This window comes from Parasteatoda tepidariorum, chromosome 10 (genome assembly GCF_982258835.1).
Source record: "Parasteatoda tepidariorum strain Cologne lab strain chromosome 10, Ptep-v5.0, whole genome shotgun sequence".
In the NCBI taxonomy this organism is placed as follows: Eukaryota; Metazoa; Arthropoda; class Arachnida; order Araneae; family Theridiidae; genus Parasteatoda; species Parasteatoda tepidariorum.
In genome coordinates this window covers 102,025,717-102,047,635 of record NC_141764.1, presented here as the reverse complement: position 1 = coordinate 102,047,635, position 21,919 = coordinate 102,025,717, and the positions used below count along the sequence as shown (strand labels likewise).

The 21,919-nt window shown below is 33.8% G+C and overlaps 1 protein-coding gene across 1 annotated transcript in view; it reads left to right on the top strand.

Annotated features, from left to right (window-relative positions):
• The window catches only part of LOC107448909 (dehydrogenase/reductase SDR family member 7), a 42,348-nt gene that overhangs the window by 7,358 nt on the left and 13,071 nt on the right, over nucleotides 1-21,919 (top strand). The window contains exons 2-4 of the mRNA XM_087153537.1: nucleotides 6,608-6,757; nucleotides 11,995-12,098; nucleotides 14,946-15,138. Coding sequence (XP_087009663.1) covers nucleotides 6,608-6,757; nucleotides 11,995-12,098; nucleotides 14,946-15,138 — 447 coding nt within the window. The remainder of the gene's footprint in view (nucleotides 1-6,607; nucleotides 6,758-11,994; nucleotides 12,099-14,945; nucleotides 15,139-21,919) is intronic.

Below are 21,919 nucleotides of genomic sequence, written 5' to 3'. Positions count from 1 at the left end.
TATCAAGGGTGACTGTTTCCAAACGACTTCATGAGAGAGGCTTGTTTGCAAGAGGACCTGCTGTTTGCGTCCCACTCACTTCTAGGAACAGGAGAGTCCGTTCAGCATGATGCAGAGAGCATAGAGATTGGAGTATGGATCAATGGACGACTGTTCTCTTTACAGATGAGTCCCGGATCAGTTTAAAACCCGATTCTCGCCTTACGTTCATATGGAGAGAACCAGGGACCCGCTACTTACCCTCCACCGTCAGCGAAATCGACCGTTATGGCGGAGCAGGTTTAATGGTCTGGGCGGGCATCCTGTTTGGTGGACACACACCTATCTTTGAAAGAGGCTCTGTGTGAGGTATAGAGATGAGGTCTTGGAGCCCTTTGTTAACTTTTTCAGGGGTGCAGTTGGCCCTGAATTCATTTTAATGGACGATAACGCGAAGTCACATAGACTGATCGACGAATTTCTGGAGAGTGAAGATATTCGCCGGATGGATTGGCCAGCCAGATCTCTAGACCTCAACCCTATGACGCATGTCTGGGCCGCTCTGGGGAGGGCAATTGCAACGTGGACCAGCCAGGGAATGAAGACAGCGTTACTGAATGAGTGGGACCCATTGCCATAGGAAATGGTGAACTGCCTTATTTCAAGCATGAAATCACGCTCCAAGGCCTGTAAGAGGAGATCCTATTAACCCATTTTTTGTTGTTTATTTTGTTTCATACCTTTCGCAACAGCAGTTTAATTCATACCTCCCGACACCAACGAGTGTTACGCCCATTGAGCAGCTCTAGTGCGACATAAATAAAGTACCTACCTTTTTTGAAAATATCCCCTTGCACGATTAACTGAGATAAACATCCGTCAACTTTCTGAACTGGAAGTTGTGGAAGAGAAAGAGGTTTTCTTGTGTTTATATTTAAATTAAAAATATCGGGTCGCGTCAAGTTTTATGAATGGAGAGGCAAGCCTCTGACTTTAGATCTTTGACTTTTTTTTTTCTTAAAAAATGAAAGAAAAACCTTGGTTATCAGAAACGGCTACTACAATATAAAGATCTATTAATTTGTTTTACTTATTGATCTAATAGAAATTGTCGTAGATACTTTCATTTCCAAGAAGACATTATTCGACTACACTAGCGGCATAGCTTACTTTTAAGAATTACCAAGGCTTCAATAACCTGTTCGCACAATTTTCCAGTGGTTCTGCAATTTGCGCTTTATTTCACTTTTTAAAATCAAAAACAGTGCATTCTTACTAAAGTTAGAATGTACTGACTACAAATAGTGCACTTGACATAGAATATGACATTTTTACGAAATGTAAATCAACATACTTTGCTTACATTTATTACGATTTGCTGGGACCCGCATAGCCTGGTTTTGCAGTACGTTTTTTGTGAGAACAGGAGTTCGAATCCAGCCGGCCGAAGACTCCCCGTACAGTAAATGGTGACTGATGCATGTTAAATCTGTCGGGTCACTAAGTCCTCCATGTTCCCGTAAACAACTTCTGTGGGTACTGAATGGCAGAATGATCGTTTTCTGGGTCAGGATCTCTGGATGTATGAACAAGTCCGCCCTGTAAACGGGTGTGGCAGAAGTCGAACTCTTGGCCTTTTAGAAGGCGCTACTGGAAAATAAGAACAATCTCACCCTTTGCCTTAATGTCCTAAGACAATAACATTACGATTCGCTTTTTATTTAGATGGATGGAGGGTAAATATATGTTTGAGGCTCACCGACATTACAACCACTATCCATAGCCATTAACCATTCATTGTAAAAAGAGTAAAAGCGTATAAATATGATTCAGCAGTTCTCAGATCTGAAAAGACAAAAAATTAGCTTATAATAAAGATTTACGCCACGAAAATGAAAAGTTGATAATCACTTAAACACGGCTTCAATGTACAACGCATAAATAATAAAGAAAATCATAAATAATTTTTTAATGCTGTTATTAGTTGTTATTGTATTAGCAAAAACTGAGGGTTCGAATTTTCCACCTAAAGTACAATTAATAAACACCTGAAAAGCAGTTCATTATTTCTTAATTGAGAACTACATCAATTTTCATCATTGTCGTTTTGCTGTTTTCTTTTTTAATAAGTAAGTAACCTTCAGTTTGTGCGGCACCATTTTAGACATTCTTCAGTGATCTTTATTTTATGCTTAAATATCTCCTGCCGCAAATAAACTCAATTTTGTTTAACGTACCTGATTTGTGCAAAAACATGATTTTGGACAAAATTTCTGAAATTGAGTTTATTATAAACTTAAAATCCTTGTAATTTAAGCTTTCTAAAAATTCTTTACTTTTGTTTTTACTCCCTTTATTTACTAAGCAGTTTTTTGTATCAGGTAATAGCACTAGATAAACTAGCGATTTTAAGTCTAATGCGTTTTTCTCAAAATCAGATTATTTCACATTTTACACTACCTTAAACACGATATCTCAACTTGTTTTTAAAATAATTGTCGACAATTTTTCATGAGTGTTTATGATGAATGCACACGTGTTTTAAACTACAGGCTAAGAGAGAAAAAAAGAGTAGAATTTCATTTTTTATGCATGTTTTTTTGAAAAGACAAGTGCGGAAATGTTTAAAAATCTGCTTTTTTAACTACATTAATCCCAAATTTTAATCCAAAGAAGTTTATGCACTTGCTTTTAAGATAATAGTTCAAAACATAGTGGATAGCCTTATGAATAAAATCTTCAAAGGATTTTTTGTTTTGGGGGATAGAAATTTTAACAGTGTTTAGGGTATATGCAAAAAATGCCTTATTTTTACCAAAAAATGGCCATTTAAAAAACAAAAATAAATAATAATAATTTTTATCACTAATTTTATAAGTTCTTACATATTATAAGACAAGTGAACTAGTTTTTTAAAATTTTATTTTAATATTTAAAAAACAAAAGTAAATAATAATAATTTTATCGCTAATTTTATAAGTTCTTACATATTATAAAACAATTTTCAAAATTTTATTTTAATATTTAAAAAAAAAAAGTTGTCGAAACTAGTCGGATACCTTAAAGAAAGGAATTCAGAGATAAAATGGTTGTTCGCCAAAGAGATGGCGTTATCTTATCCAAGCACTTGAAATCATGATTATTTGCTTTTATAATCAGTCCACTTCATGATTGATGTGAAATACACTGATTTACTGATATTATTCAAATGGAAGGAAATATTGTAAAACATTTTCTTCCTCATATTTAAATAAAAGCAAAACTGGGTATTTTTCAAGTCACTCGAATTTTAAAATTTTGGGAAAGAATTTTAAAGAAAAAATTTAAAAGAAATTATATCAGAAGCGAATTTTCAAGTATATATTTTCTTAAGTAAATTTATTTACTTATGATTTTTCTCATTTATAAACACCTTGAATCACTTTTTATCTTATCAGATTTTCACACACTTTTAATGGGCCTAACCTTAAATCTGCTAAATAATTACTGCAGTCGATATTCAAAAGTAGGAATTCAGTCGTACTTTCTCTGAATCGTTGTAACATTTGAATTCCTGACTCTCAAAATATGCGGAGGAGGGATTCAAGGAAATCGGATCACAATAGTTTGGTCAGCTGACCAATAATTCTTTGTGCGCCGATCATTAGATTGAAAGTATTCAGGTCATTCCTTTTTTTTTTCTCACTGTACAAATAATTTATTTATTTATAATAATAATTTTTCCATTTACATAATAATTAATTTCAGTGATTTTGACGTTGGAAATAGGGTTGCAAAACAATTCGTTAAATGTAAACTTTTAAGAAAAATCTGAGTGAAAGATTTTTGTGTTTTTAAGTAAGAATGAACGTATTACCTCTCCTAATTTGGTGTTGGAAATATCTTGAAAAATAAACTATTCTCTTATTCAAAGATAATTCCACGAAAAAACAATTTTTTATATTTTTTAATTTAATTTATCTCATGAGGAATGAAAAAAATATTGAATTTTAAGAGATACAAATTTTTGCCCTATTTTAAAGCTTGTAAGTTTGTCACACAAAAAATTTAAACGAAATTATTTGAATGGTTAAAAAATTTCATAACTCAGGAACTATTCAATCAATTTCCCTCAAATTTTATATTACGATATTTAAAACTGCAAAGTTTAAAATAGTTTAATGATTTGTAAATAATTGAATATTTTTCAACCTTTTATTAAATAAAATGAGTTCAAAAATGACTCAGCGGTTTTAACTGTTTATTGTGAAGTATTGGAGATCAAATTCCAGTGGCTGCTTGAAGCCCACACACCTTGAGATCGTTAGGGAACGTCTTGTCTGGTAAATAAAGGTGGCCTGTGCACAATGCTGATAATATTGCCACAATCATACCATTGGTGATAGAATTGTGGGGCCTGAACCTTCATGACCCCTGTCCCACAACGAGCTGTTGAGAGAATATTTTGTATTAAATACCTACAATAATGAAAATTGATTTTAAAAAAATTTTTACAAGGAAATTTTGGCTAACTGAACTTTATAATTGCGTGCAAAATTTTTTCAATCTGCTTACGAGACATGACTAAATACGCAGAAATTGAATTTAAAATTATGAGTTGCAAAATTACGAGATTTTAAACTTTAGCATTAACTATTGAGACCGTAATTTTCCGCATTGCAGCTACTCCCTATATATGTTGAAGATCAATAATCCGAATCCATTGGAGAGGGGGAAAAAATTTTTATCCAGACAAAAGTAGATTTTCGAGTGTGATTTCGTAAACTAAACTCTCGTAACTTAAAATCTGTTCATATATAAGATTAGATACTCGAAACATAAAAATAGGAATTTGTTTTTTTTTTAACTCACTCTAAAGTGAGCAAATTAAAATCGATACGTCACCCTGAATAATTTTTGATGTAATGATCGGATTTTCACAAATTAAAACTCAATTTAATGCTCCGAGAGCGAACCCTTAAAATATGCTAATTAATTAATTGTTGATGAAATAAATACAAAGTGAGGTGAAAATATTACGATGAATTGAATCTACTGTTAATGAAATCAAAGCAGTAAGAGACTAAATATTATATAATTATTTATTACATTTGACAGATATGTGTACATCTTCTTTTAAGAACATCTTTATTATACACCTAAAAGCATATATGATTCTTAATAACATTTTACTTCCTTGGAATGTTCAGCTTCGTGCAAGAAGAAATCAAACTTTCACATTATCCGCTCGATTGTGTTTTTGTTACTCCTCTCCCTGGTGTAGGGAAGCCTACACCAGGTTCAAAAGATCCCGTCGCATGAGAACATCCTGCTCAACCAACAGCTGAATCCAGGAGACTCCTGAACAATGCAAAAGGTGAGCAGGAGTAAGGAGAAAAATTCGTTCCCCCATTCAGAAATTTCATGAGTTTCAAGTGACTACTTCTGAATCTTGCCAAGACTGATTGTAAAGTCCTGGGCCGCTGCATAACAACTGTTGGAGGCGCCAAGTTGAAAGTAAGTTACTTTTGTGGAGAGGGGGGGGGGATTTCCGAAGGCCACAGAATTGCCGATAGGAAAATCTGAACCATTTCTAGCTAGAGTTTCTGCAATCTCTTTATCGTACACCCCAACATGCAAAGGAATCCACTGGAGGCATACTGATTCCCTCAGGCCTAGAAGCACTAGAAATTCCTGGTCAGGTTTATCATATATTTTCGGCAAATATTTTAGGTTTTGGATGGTATTTTTACTGTCAGTCAAAATCCAAATACTACTATAATTAGTAGTAAGTGCAAACTCAAGAGGCCTCTCAATAATTTCTTATCTACAAATAGAGCAAAAATCAGGATTACGAATACTAAATTTAATTATCTGCTCGGAGTTGCTGATGAAAACACCACTCCCAGCTCTACAATATTCAAATTCACTGCCCTCCGTGTAGATAGCTAAGATTTCAGAAAGGATATTATGAACGGGGCTAACTCTAATAGAAGTTCAGGATGATCCTCTTGCTTACTAGCACGGTATTTCAAATCCTCGTTGAAACTGATGTTTTCAAATGATACCGTAGGCGGCAAACAACTAAAAGTCAACGATGGAACGATTTTAAAATTCATAAAACCATGTTTCTCTACATGATCAAGTAGTGTGTACTCAGAATTTAGTGTACAAAAATTAACGAAACAACGTTTCAACAGCCATGTTTAATTTCTCTTTTATAAAATGAGAAAATAAATTTATTAAAAACGATCCATTGTAATAAAACCCGGCAACTACATAACATTCCGTTTGTAATATCAGTGAAACTTGAAACAAGGTGTTCTCAGACACAAAAAAATTCATAATTTCTAATGTCTGAGAACAAGAAATATTAATCATCTGGCTCCAAGATGGGTAAAAATAATTCATATTTGCAGTAAATACATACAGGTATGATCTTCTCAGAGTAATCTTTATCATTTATTAGAATTTAGATTTAAATACTCCCTTTAAAGTGTGATTGAACTATCGATTCGGTATTAACATGAAATAAAGTATTCATTCGCCCAATTGTAAAGAGTTTGTAAACATCAAATTCGAACAGGTATTACACCACAGTTCTTATAGTGTACAGTATTCCAATTTAAACAGAATGAATCGTTTACAGGAAAGTTGAGGAATAAAGTTGTGTGGATAACTGGGGCATCGAGTGGTCTTGGAGAATATTTGGCGTACGAGCTCTCCAAACATGGCAGCAAGATTGTTCTCTCGGGCACCAGTCAAGAGAGACTGAACAAAGTGAAATCAAAATGCAAAGGTGAGTGTGTTTTTATGACGATACAATGTGTCAAAAGTGCACCATAGGGATCGTTCAAATAATTCCAAAAGCATGTTCTAGACTTCCACTCATAGGGCAAAATTTGGAATGACTACCCAACTGTAGCATTTTTAACAGTTTCTCGAAGCAATTACAAAATTGTTTGATATTGTTTGATATTAAAATCGTGTAAAGAAATTCCCCAAATATGGTAAACATTTTTACTGTAGTATTTTACAGAAAGCATATGGGGTGTGTTTTCGGCGAAAAAATGTCAGATGTCAACTGCAGATAATTTTTCAATTGCTATTTGCTATATGAAATTATCCCAGTAACCATAAAGGGCGACCGTTAATTTTTCTTCATACTCCCCCTTGTCAGCAAAAAATAGCAAATCACAATCCCTGACAGAAGACTCCCCATGTAGTAAATGGTGACTGATGCACGTTAAATCTGTCGAGTCTCAAAGTCTTCCATGTTGCCATAGCAAATCCTATCTCTGGGGGTACTGATCCAGGAGTACCTGCGTCTTCCGGATTGGGTTCAAAATGACAAGGTTACACAGTTGAACATTAGTAGTCGTAAATCCAAAAACAGTGGTTCGACTACTCAACGATGGTTATAAAATGAAATAAAATACCCCTTTTTTTTAAAATTAGACTTTTTTGCAGGAACCTCATTTTAAGATTAAATTCTCATAAAAGATGTAACTTTGCGCGAAGCAAAATTTAAGATTTTCATTTATTTTGTTAAATTATGAGTCGAATAATCTTTAGGAATATTTCGTTTTTTCTTTCTTTGATCCAAACTCTCGACCTCTAAACTCTTCGAAGAAATCTTTTTTTGCACGAATTTAATTCTAGCTCGGAAATTTCGCAAGTGGAATTTATTATGACACTACTTTTTGCATTGAAAATACGAAAAATTGGAAATACGAGGATTGCAATGTCTTACCCCTCTTCTCCTCTGGTTGGAATAAATCACAAAACCCTCCGTATGTAACATTTGAACAGCCCTTTATTCCATAATCAGTAGTGTGAAGATCACCATTTTTAGTAATTGTGGGGCTGTTTATCACCTACGTTGGATGCATACGGCTGAGAGGCTATCTCACGTTTAACCTCTCATCCTGAACCAACTCAGAAGAGCCGCCTGCTTTATCGCCCTCTCGACTTCCTGGCTCGTAAACAGTGTTATTTGGCTGTTTTCTTTCGGAATGCTCTTCGAAATTCTTTCGCAAACTTTTCAGTAAAGTCCGAAGCTTATAGGCTCCAATCACTGCGTTATTACTCTTAAAACTTCTTAATATTGCAGGATGTTCACAAATAGTTTACTTGAGCTGCACTACTTGGGCTATCGGTTCCATTTAAGAGTGGGCTCACAAACAGATTAAACAATGCCTTTACAGCATCACTGGAAATGATTTTCACCTTGGTCAAAACGGCAAGTTTCTGGTCAAAAATTTATGTTTGATGTTGCAAGAATTAAAAATTAGATTGATAAAGTTGCATTTGAATTATTGGCGATATTTTAGAGTGGGGTTCAGAAGAAGTGATCCAATTAAAGACTCTGTCTTAACCGAATTACTGGAAATGATAACATTTTCACCTTGAGCCGTGGTGACTCAGGGGCGCTCGAATCCCAGCAAGATGGCTGGTCGATACGAATTCCTGCACCCTGGTCGTACCGGGTGCGAGCTGATAAAAAATTTCCCCAGTGGTAGACGGATCATGGGTTAAAGTACTCTTATCGTCTGGCTAAATAGAAGATTATTAGGAGATTTATAGATAGGATAAGAAATTTATAGATGGAAGATTTTCATGGTTTTCCTCTCCATGCAACGCAAATTAGGGTTAGTTCCATTTAAAAGTCATCCACGAAGACAAATTTCTTCCAATACTTGATTCCTCGTTTTCTAGATTTGGTTCAAAATTACAAGGAGTTGAACATTGGTAGTCATAAACCCAGAATTGGGTCGATTGTTCAACGACGGTTATAGAATAAAGCATTTTCACCTTGGTCAAAATGACAAATACTGATAGTAGAAAATCGAGCTACCAAGAGCACTGCATGTTTCGATTTTATTGTAAAAATAGCAAGAGAGTTATATTGATGGCTATCCGCCCATGAGATTTGAAAGTCAACTAAATATGATTTTAGAGAAAAGCGTTTATTATTTTAATTTTTAGGTTTTATTTGACGGTTATAAAATATCGGGTTAATCGGACCAATTTTTATCAGGGTCTAGATTGGATAAATAACGTCTTCAAAATATCAGGTGAATTGTACAATTCTATATAGGGTTTATATTGGCTGAATAACGGCTATAAAATATCGGGTGAACTTAACAAATCTGTATAGGACCGATATTAGCGAAATAAGAGCAATAAAATGTTGGATGTATCTAGCTATACCATATAGGATGCTATACTAGCTAGCTATACTATATCTAGCTATACCCACATTGACCGTATAACAGCTTTAAAATATCCAGTAAATTGTACAATTCCATATATGGCCTATATTGGCTGAATATCAGCTATAAAATATCGATTGTATCGTACAATTTTATTTAGGTTCTATATTGTTCAGCTAATATCGAGTGAATCGAACAATTCTATATGTGGCTTATATTGATTGAGTAGCGGTTATTAACTCTCGGATTATTTGGACAATTTTATGTATGGTCTATATTGGCTGAATAATGGCTATAAAATATCGGGATAAGCGTACAATGCTATGTTGGATTTAAATTTGCTGGAAAACGGTTATAATACATCGGTTGAGTCTGACACTTACATAGCTATAAAATATCGAGTGAATTTGACGGTCTGGGAAACATCCCTGAGGATGATCAGAAGACGTGCCATCACAATTTTGATCCTCTGCAGAGGACTTCTCTGCTTTGGTAGCGCGACGACCTGCTCGCGAAGTCGAGCAATTAACGGCAGAACAATTTAACGAGAATCGACACCGCTGCAGAAGTGGTCACCCACCCACTTACTGACCATAGCCAGTCGTGCTAGACTTAGGTGTGCTACTAGAAACAGTGTCTTCACTGAGGGACAAAGAAATATCAAAGGGTACACAAACAAGGGACTTTATAAAAGCCGAATCAATTGAAACAATTATAAATTTTGATTGGATTTCATTAAAAATTTAAAGAAACCTTTATTAGATATCTTTTATAATTTAGACGAACGGATACTGGAAAAATTTTGACATTCAGTGTTTATAAGTAAAAGCTTCAGTTATGGGAAACAATCCGATGATAAAATAAAGCTATTTAAGTTCATACAAATAAAATAATCGACTTCCTCAGTGCTGTCTGTAAGTGACCCTTTATTTGCTTCTTCTTCGTATCTGCATTCTTTATAGTGCCGCAACATAAGAAACGGAAGAATAATTTTTTATATAAAGATCAGATTTTCACTTTCTAGGACTCATTCTTAATAGTTCGAGGTGGTAACCTCAAATATGCTATGCTAATTAATAATGATATGCTAATTAATAATATGCTAATTAATAATGATATTTTAAGATACGAAATCAGACACAAAAACATACTTTCTCTGAATAAACCTACCTTTCCTTCGACGGATTCAGATTTCTGACTTCCAAAGTATGGGGGGGGGTGTGGCCACTATCTGTAAAATAGTTTGTTAAGATAGTTTGTTAAGAAAGCGATTCAAAATTTGCACCCTTTATAGTTAGTTTTACTTTTTGCGTATTTTGTGACATATCGAGAACTTTTTAAGTGAATTGACGAATTTTTGCATACAGTTAAATATTCGTTTGTCCAAAAATAATTCCATCCAAAAAAATTAATTTTAGTAAGTATTTATTATTTTTTTTATAATTTTATTTTACCTTTATTCAACTACCAAAATAATTAACCAAAATATAGCTAATATGGTCTCAATAGTTTGGTCAGGAGAACAGTCTAAAGTTTGGACCCTTTAATGTTAATTTTACTTTTTGCGTATTTCCCCATATCTCGAGAACTTTTTAAGCGAATTGAAATATTTTTGAACACAACGTTTAAAGTTGATGTTAGAAATCGCATACCTTACAATTCAAAATTTTTTCGACTAATATTTAAAAAAATAATAATAAATGATAAATATTTATTAAAAGTCATGTTTTGCATGGAATTATCTTTGGATAAACGATTTTTATAACTGTGTGGAAAAATTCGTCAATTCGCTTAAAAAGCTCTCGAGATATGACGAAGTACGCAAAAAGTAAAATTAGCATTATGGAGTCCAAACTTTGAACCTCTCTCCTGCCAAACAATTGGGACCCTATTTTACAGATTACCATATTTTTACCCCATACTTTGAAAGTCAGAAGGCTGAATCCCTCAAAAAAAAGATACGTTTATTCAGAGAAAGCACATTTTTGGGTCTGATTACGTAACTTAAATTATCGTCTGCACTAACTAATTAGCATATTTGTGGCCATCCCCTCGAGCCATTAAGATTGACTCCTAGAACGTGAAGATACGATGATTAGAACAAAAGTTATTTATGGTGTTTTTTTTATTTTACGCACTGTACGACTCTTTCCTACGTCTGTTTCACTTTGAGGATTGTATAAAGTATCTTTTACCTCATTTTGTTTTGAGAATATCTTACCAGACTTATTCCATTTTGATAACTCACTATGCTAGTAGTTCTTCGTGGATATCTTTGTAGATTGAGACATCTATCGGTTTTTACAGATCATTTTGTGTTAAATCTTTCCTACCATTTACCATGATTGGAACACTTTTTGGTATTCCTAGATTCAAATATTGAAAAATCTAAACCAAAAATGGGTCGGCTGTTCAATGTCGGTTTTTTGAAATAAAATACTAATAAAGTTTGCACTTTCTTCTTGGTGGGGGGTTTTAAATAGTACGGAGTGAATTATTGCTGGCTGCATACGGGATAACTGGTCCAAGCCAGAATTAAAATAAAATGAATTTTTATGTGAGGGAAAAGAAACGTTATCGCTACTGATGTAGGCCGTAAAAATATCTGTTAAACTGCTCGTTGTCACTGACAAGCACTTCTAAAAATAGCCTTCTTCCGACAATCAAACAGGTTTTGAAGATTTTGATCCCGCTTACCTCAATTATAAAGTTTAGATAACGCTTTTTTTTCTCTGAAATTATATTTTCACCCGCAGAGTGAATATGTGTTATTGTAATGAATTTCAATGCATTCTGTTCTATAATAAAGATTTTGTTATAGAAATGGGATTAAAGGAAGAAGATATTCTTGTGCTGCCGTTCAATATGGCTGACTATAAAGTACACGAAGAATGCGTGCAGAAAGTTGTGCAGAAATTTCAAAAGGTAAAAGAAGTTTCATTTGGTCATAATTAAGAGTTTTTGTAATGATTGTAATAACAACTGAGTAGAAAAAAAGAGGGTTAAATGTTGACTTTCAAAAGTAAATTTTTATTTATCCCAATTCATTGTATAAGAGAATTTGTAATGTGTCTCGCTAACACAAATTCATACATTAATTATGGTTGTATACTCAACTAAATGTAACATTTTTCGTTTATTTATTTCTTGATAACACGTATGAATAAATTTTTAAAAGTTGAGAATTTCTTAATATCCAAAGCATTTCTAGGAGAGTTAAAATGTTTCAAAATATACGAGACATTTGTCACCCACCGATATATATATATATATATATATATATATATATATATATATATATATATATATATATATATATATATATATATATATATATATATATATATATATATATATATATATATATATATATATATATATATATATATATATATATATATACAGCAATAAGGACGTTGCGGACATTAAAATCCTCAAAATCGGGTCTAATAACCACAAATTTTCTTCGAAAAATAATTGGTAAATTCCAGTTCATTTGACGTAAAACGAAGTAGAGGAAGGAAACCAGTTTCGGTTGCGGCAGTGGAAGATGGGGCTACAGCATTACAAGAACAGAAGAAGAGTGATGCAAGAATCAGCAATACACGAGGAATTCTGGATATGCCGATTAGCACTGTGCGTAAAATCTTATTAAGCATCGTGAACTGTTACTCGTACAAGATAACTCATGTGCAGCAGCTGTTACCTGCTGACCTGGGAGCGAGTGAATCTTTTGCACTACGATTGCTTTCCTGGATAGAAGTTGACAACGAGTGTCCATGGAGCATGTGGTCTGACGAAGCCCACATCCATTTGCAAGGTTCTGTAAATATGCAAAATTGCGGGATATGGGCGACCGAGAATCCGTTCCAGCTACAGCCATTACCTCTTCATTCTGAAATGGTCAGTGTGTAGTGCGGAATAACGGTAGCGCTTATCGTCTGTCCATTTTTCTTCGAGATCAAATCAGGTCCTGTTACCTGCACAGTTACTGGCAGGCGACATGTATGAAGCACTTTTGCGTCACCATATCCTTTCGACACTTCAGCAGGGTTAGTGTGTGAATCGCACCATATTCATGCAAGATAGCGCTCTTCCGCGCATTGCTACTTCTGTGAAGCAGCTGCTGAGTGCTCATTTCGGAGACGATAGGATCATAATGCGCCATTTTCCAACAACGTAGCCTCCACGTTCCCCGTGTGACATCTGGTTTTATGGGTACCTGAAGAATGTTGTTTATAACGCGTGGATTGAGAATCTAGGCAAATTGAAGGCATGCATCACCACACACCTCATCCATTGCATAAGTACAGATACCCTCCGATCTGTTGTGGAGCATGCCATTTTACGCTTCCATATAGTAGAAAAACAATACGGAGGGCACGTCGAACAATTTATGCCTTAATCATTAGTAAGATGCTTGTTTCATGAAGCTTCTTTTTTTTGGGGGGGGGGCATTATAACTGTTGTCTCTGTGAACACATATTCTTGTCTTTTTGCTAAAAAGTGTTTAGTAAACCCCTGAACTGTCCTTTTGGCTTACAGCATTCCTGTGTGTAATGAATCCATTCTTTGGTCTTTCCCCTGACATTACCCTGACAGCGTTATCTTTCGGCAGATTTTGGAACTATTTTTTTCCTTCACCAATCAAAATTCTATTGTCTCATGAATGTTCTACTATTGAAATGTCTGAGGGCTGCTTTCCAATATTGGTACACACGGACTCTTTACTACAAAAACACTGTCTCTTTACTGCGAGAGGGATTTCTCAAACGCTTTTGGTCTCCATTTCTAGACTTGCATTTGCTCGCCTTCTTTTTATTACTTTGTTATTATGTTCACGGTTTTTCATTTTCAAAACATTTTCAGTGATAACACCCATTCATCTTGCTGATGACGTGAAGTGAAATTTAAATAATGTTTTTCATTTGGGGGGGGGATACGGACAGGCCTATAATTTCTCAAAATTATACTGATGACCTGAAACGGAATACGAAAGGTTTACACTTACCCAATATCCTACACTGATGTTTTTTTTACGGTTAAATGCCATTACCCGGTAAACATTAGCCTGTAAATAAACTACACTGACGTTTGTTTCGAAAATTAAGTGCAACTACCCGATATAGAGTTTCGCTGTATATCTTACACTGGTGTTTTTTTAAGGTTAAGTACCATCGCCGGTATACAATTGCCCGGTCGCATAACCGGTCGCATAAAACATGTTGACTATGTATTCCATGTTGACTATGTTTCGGCGATTATATTTACCTAGGTAGCTATTCCAAATGCTCCCTCACAAATTAAGAGCTTAAAATTCCTATCCAAGAGATTATTTAATTACTTTTGATTATTTGTTAACTTTTTATTTATATGGGAAAATTCAAAAAACAGTTAAAACTTTTCCTTCAAATAATTCAGAAAGGAAGACCAACTGACATTAGTCATTACGTAATGATGCATGAATGGGCAATAGATTGGAAGTTTTCAGTTCAACCTTCAAGCAATGCGCATGCTCAAAATCGGGTACCAAAGTTGGAACGCGAATCTTAGATATATGAGTCAACTTGGTAAGAGAGACGGGTGCAAAAGGCGGGGAACATAGAGTTCGTGCAATCAGTCAAAACATAAAGACGGATGTCGTGGAGTTTGTGCATAACTAGACAGAACAACGACAAATATTTTACATTTGTTTAACTATAACTTGCACGCTACGGATGCAAATTCTATTTTAAAAAATGTGTTTTCTCTCATTATTGTTCCCTCATTTAGATAGATATCCTCGTCAATAATGCCGGAAGATCTCAGAGGGCGAAATTTGAAGAAATCGATGTTCAAGTGGATAAAGATCTGTTCGAAATCAATGTCTTTGGCACACTCAATCTCACAAGAAAAGTTTTGCCTCATTTCATTGCCAACGGAGGAGGACAATTTGCCGTCACAAGCAGCTGCGTCGGCAAAATGGGTAAAAAAGCTGCCTTTTTTTATATCGTCGCTTACTTCAATCTTTTTAGACAAGGGGTGTTATATCAATAACAGGTATCTGTATGAAATCAATCTTCAATTTATATTTATTAGAAAGGAAATAAAAAGGTGGGGACAGTTCAATATACCCTTCTCTGGCCTGCTCGATCTCCAGATTTCTCACAAAACGAGCATATTGGACAGCCACTGAGTTTAGTCTGTTTAGCGGTGTTTTTACAGCAACTGTGGAACAAGATACTGCTGGACATCATAAAGTCACAGCAACTGTCTCTCAATGTCCTAAAGCATCCTGCATTCGCGGTGGCTTAAGAGGGTACTAAAACCTCCATTCATTTGCATTTTTTTCCTGCAATAAATGATGATCATTTTGCCTTGACTTTTTATCGCTTACATCTATCACCGCTGTACTTGCGTATGTAAAACTTCATTTCCTTCTGACAAGTCTTTCTGGTGCGCTAATTTTTATGGCAATATGCGTATTTAAGTTGTAAAGAAAAATTTTGAACAAAATATTCTTAAATACTCAACGCGGATGTAAAAAAAATCAAAACGTGTTTGATTGCCAATTGAATCTAAAAGATTTTTCTAATAATCGTCATTCAACTCTTCTCTGTCGAGCAATAAACAAGTTTTGATGTTTAATAGTGATTTGTCAGATTTTTATATTTCTTTACTTTAATAATAATTTTAGACTTCTATTATTTTAACTTCAGTCTTTGCAAGAACTTTTAAAATATATTTTAAAGGGGGACACGCATATTACACCCTGATTATTACGGATTACTCCTTATATTACTGATCTAATTACATACCGTATATTAATTTATATTACCTGTACACTGATTAATATGACACCAAAATGAATTTCAAGTTGGAAATTCTATACTAGTTATAAACGCTTATGTATTAAAAAATTAGAGATTTTCACTTTTCATTAGTGTCGAAGAAAAATGGTCATTCAAAAAAAGATCATGGTTATAAGGTGATTGTGTTAAGAACTAGTGTTTAAATCCATTCAGTCACTTAAAATAAGTGAATTTAAGAAATATTTAATTTTGGAAGTTTAAACTTAAAAAATATTAAATCCTTGATGCATACTTTAAAGAAGAATTCTCTTACTTCCCTTACTCCTGAATCGAAATGCAAATATTGATACTCGCGGATAAGAAATCAATTCAGCTCTTGGCTTATGCTGATGATAGTTTCATAAGGAAATCAAGTAACGACAGTTTTTTAGAACTACAGAAATTAATGAGATCGAAACAATAACACGAAAAACCATACTTTGGTTAGACCACCGGTTATCTATAAGTCAGAGACTCGACCCGAAAAAATGAAGCGATGTTTTGAAGATGAAAAGAAGATATGAGAAGACACCTGGCAAATTCTTGAGAACCATTTTTGGACCAGTCAGAGTGGGTAGATGAGTATCAAAGGATATTTCACCATGAAATCTAAGAAATCTCTTTAAAAAAAAAAAAGAATATTTTAAACTGTAAAAAGGCAAAAAGAATCTAATCATTGAGACACGCAGAAAGAATGGTTGACAAAAGAAGGGCAAAAAAGATATTTAATGGCCAACAAAAACGGGGAAGAGATTCGCGATCGCAACGAACTATAGGGGGCGTTGTTGTATGAGACGCTTACCTGCGATTTCCATATGAACCGTCATTCAGTTACTCTGGAGACGTCGTTAATGTAGCGTGTAGCATTGCAACGTTCCTTCTTTAATGTGGCTTATTAAATTTAAAAAAGAAAAATGCTTGATCTTCTTTCTTGTACAACCGAAAACAAAATGGTATCTCTTTTTATTAGAGAAGGAATATCCAAAACACATCGGAAAAATATTTGTACATTAACAGAAAAAAATATGTATATTCTTATAAAAGTTAAAACCTAATGCCCGAGAAATAGTATTACTAAATTTAATGATATAACATGAAAGGCCCATTTAAACTTTACATTCTATAGTTTTAAGAATCATATTAGTTCAAAAATTAAAATGAACAAAAAGTATACATAAGCCTCATAATTTTATGAAATTTAATTTTGTAAACAACGTTTCTTGACAACAATTTTTATCAAAAAATTTCAAGTTTCAATAAAAATCATTATTTAGAAACTAAGAAACGTAAAATAAAGAATGCTGACGAAACAAAAACAAAAAACAATTCTTTTTTGTCGCCATTTTTAGTGCTACGAATATTCGTCTTTGGGATTTGCCAAAAACAAAACAAGATGGAATTTTATTTTTTCAGGAGGGAAATATTTGACCGAAAAAACGAAAATGTACCAATTCCTAAAACATAAAACTTTATCTTGGCAAACGTACGTTTTGGAAATGTTATTTCATTTGGAATCTTATTCATCAGAGTTCATATGGCGATATGATTGTTTTGAATCTATGCTAAACTCTATATCGGCTCATTTTCCACCGAAATCCAATTAACTATTTTGATTTTAAATAAAGTGTTTTATTTTATGAACTGTCGCAAAAATTTTAAGTGTAGATTGGCGGCACTTAAAAACCGCCAAATCTGTAGCGACGGTGGCGTTAATACATCGTAAGTACCGAATTTTTATTCCATACTTTTCTGAATCATATTATTTCAAACATTGGAATATACAAGAAGTATACATAAACACATAATGTTATACCATTTAATTTTTCAAAAGTATTTTGAGAACAATTTTTATCAAAAAATTATAAACTAAAAAACGGAAAATAAAGAATTCTTAGGATAAAAAAAACGATTTTAAGAATTATTAACATTGAAATAAAAACTTTCATATTGTTTCTTTTTTTATTATTCTTATAGTTCTTAGTCAGACGTAAAAAACCATTCTGTAGAGAACCATCATCAAATGAAAAAAAAATATTTACAAGCAAATTTTTTATTGTAAAAATCATTGCACTTACCTGATTTATGATTCCCGGAGAATTCCAAAATGATAAGTTCCTTGTTTGAAAACTTTATTCTCAAATAATAGATACATAGTTTATACCTTCATTACTTTTAGATAACATACTACACAGTAAAATTTTATAATTGATATGAATTTGAATATGTAGCTAAAAACAGAATAGCTGAATTCTAGTTGAACTTATTCTTTCAAAATTAAAAAAAACTTACCAAGAAAACGATTTAAATTAATTAAGAATCAGCACAAATGGCACTATTTCAAGTAACTTGGATAATTTTTTATTGTTGTTTTCCGAATTATATGGATACAGAAATATATACTATTCTATAACGAAGAAGAATATGCTATAACTATTACAATTCTGTATGCTCTGAATTCATATTTATTCACTGGAATGACGAAAGCAATGTTGACTTCACTTTAATTCGTAATGAATTGAAGACAGAAGAAATGCATTTTACCTTAATACACACATCTGTAACAGTATCCGAAATCGGAAGTCATCAGTTGCAAGTTTGTTGATAATAGAAATTAAAAATTATTGAGGAATTTTTCTTCAAATGTTTGGCGTGTTCTGTTCCTGAAAGATTTACTAATATTCTGGAGATTTTTTTCAAGTTCTTCGGCCTTTTCCTTAGGGAAATTTTGTTTCTTATTTGCTGCTAAAAAATGGCGTCTGATTCAGTCAATGACTTTGATGGAACTAAATCAAAACGTGATAAATTAATGTCCGATATTTACAAGCTCCCGCTAGACGGCGTACTCGAGCGTTGCGATCGCGAATTGAGAGAGACCTCAAAAATTAAAAAATATATATAAAGCAAAAACACGAGACAGATGGTGTAAAACAATTAGCGAGGTGAACTGTAGTAATTAATAGGAGTGTCCAAAGCTCTGAGAGAGAAGCTTACGAGATTTCTGCAAATTGACATTAAAAATACCAAGCACTTGTTTGTACAAAAAACGCCATCTGGTGATACACTTCGGAAATGATTAAATCCTCATGCGTTTGAAACTGTACCTGGTTTTAATTACCTTGGATATTTTGTTATAACAAAAATTGAGATAACCTCAGAAATCCAAAATCGTATCTCATTGACTGACACGAAGTTCATTAAACACTTTTTTTATATCTTCTTTTCCGGCCAACAATTTTATATCTTATTTTCCGTTCCCAAAAATTGTTCCACGGAACTCTAAAGTTCCAAACATTACGACTTTTGTTTCATAAGAATAATAACCAGTTACGGTTTTTGAAACCTATAATAGTATTTGCGTCTAATGAATGCATCATTCATTTAGTTTTTCGTCATTTTTATGAAAATGCTTAAAGGAAGAAAAGAAAAACAAAATAGTCTTTTTCTAATGAAAATAAAATATACTGAACAAATAAGAAAAAGGAAGTGCATTAAAAAATAACATAATTATGTATAAAATAAGGTAAAAAATATTAACCAGACAATTATGGTGCTACAGAAGTGCCTTTACATGAAATGAATAAATTAGATGTGTGAGTTTGGAATAGAAAAAGTATCTTCAGTATGGATTACGATCACTTCTAGCAGCAATACAGCAATGCTCTCAACTATGCGGTTTGCCAGCTCCTTTGGAAGTGCAAGCCATTGTCCTTTCAAAGAAATTGCAAGGATCTGCGGAGAAAGATTGAGAGCAGGTACACGTCTTCCAAAAGCAGGCCAAATATGCTCGATTGGATTCAAGTCCGACCATCCATGCTCTGAATTGTTTGCTGCTGAAGATAATCATCTACGTAGCGATCTCTGTGAGTTACCGTCCTTAGCACTAAATTATCTCCTATTGAACCAGCATATAAACATCAAGAATGCCGTCTCTATGCACGTGAGCATTCACGTGGAAAGACATGCAGCACTAGGAGAACCACACACAGACACTATCTTTTCGGTATGCATGTCTTTCACGGATGTTTGATGATTGATATCGGGGTTATCTTTAAATCAAACGACGCCTACTATCACTTTAGAGGCTACATTCTTGGACTCATCTATCTGTGTTGAGAACAGCCCTCCATTGGTCAGCCGGTCATTCAGTGGCGTACGCAGAATAACAATTTTGACTTTTTATTTCGACAACATTGTTTAGTTAAATTTTGTTTTTATTTTTTAAGTTTAAGAATATAATTTTTTTTATAATAAGAGGTAAAATATTTTATTTTTATTAAAAAGTAGGAATAAATCAAGCCAGAAAAAACTACTCATACTGTAACAGCTACCTAAATAATACCCATATAAATGTGAATATTCCATAGAAAACCAATGAATTTAACTAAAAAATGACTTACCAACAAATAGGGAATTAAACCAGTATACAAACACGCTAAAAATTTATTGATTTATACTGTAATATCCAAACGACGGGGTTTTTTTGCAAGTTCGTTTGAAATGTCTTCGACAGCTGGGGTAAATTTTCTATGAATGCTTAACAGCGCCAATCCATTCATTCTATTATTTCCCGTTGAGATGCGTAAATAAGTCTTCAAACGGCGCAAAGTCGAAAAGGATCTTTCGTTTGCACTCGTTGAAACAGGTAGAACGACCAATATTTCCAGGAGTTTGAAAATGTTTGGTGTTATATCTTTATTGCACATTCCAAGAGCATCCGCCGCAGTTTTTGGAACACTGCCTCCGTCTTCACTAATCCTTTTTAATCTTTTATACCAGAGTTTTAGTTCAGACTTAAGGCTTCCTTTACAGGTATCTAAATCTCCAGCGTAAAATTCCACTAATGCTTCAAAAGCCTTTATGTTTGAAGGTTGGCAAATGAAAGGATCGGCAGGTAGAAGACACTGAAATCCTTTCAAAATATCACGATGCGATGCAAATCTTAAGTTTAATTGTGTTATAAAATTTTCTATGAATGGAATAAAAACACTAACTCTGAAATATGTTTCCGGTGTCGATGAGGGAAAATTATCGCGATTTTTCTGTCTTCCTGTTATTCTAGGGATTTGCATGGAAGTGGAAGATCCAATGCTTGTTAGCATAACAGAAGAAGAGCTGAATATTTCAGAGAATGTTTCAGTCGCATTTTCACGCATTAATTTGAGATCTTTAATGACATCTTCTGCAAGACTCACTGCCTCTATCAAATCTATGCTTGTTTTTGTAGGTATCTACAGAGATGGATTGCTATGGTGAAAACTTTGTAAATGTACAAAAGAGATATTGCGAACTGGCAATTAGATACTGTGCACAGTAAAAAATTAGCCTGGGTAGCTGATTCCTTATCCTTCCATTCTGATATTTTTTGTAGTGTTTCGGCGATAGGCTCGAAAAGTTCCACCACAGCGGTTACTGAGTCGTATCTTTCCATACAACGGGTTGCACATAGCTGTTTAATTTTCTCCCTCTTAGAGCTGGTTTCCATCTCCTCTATTGCTGAAGATAGGACATACTGTCTTTCAGGCGTATTTAAAAAGTCGTATAATGTTTTAATTGTCCCTAAGCAATTTCTAATGCCAGTTATTTCGCATGCATTTGATACAGCCAAATTGAGGCTATGAGCAGAGCAATGTACATAGAGTGCTGATGGGACAATACTTCTTACGTGGGCTTGTACACCATTAATTTTTCCACTCATTGATGCAGCACCATCGTACCACTGTCCACGTAACTTTTTTATATCAACTTTCATAGACTGTAATTGGTCTAATATTGTTGTTGCTATTGCTTTTCCGGTTAAGTCATGCACCGGAATGAATTGCAAAAACTGTTCGGTGATGTTAAAATTTTCTTTATCGACATATCGAACGCATAACGATAATTGCTCTATACCTGCAATATGAGTTGTTTCATCTGCAA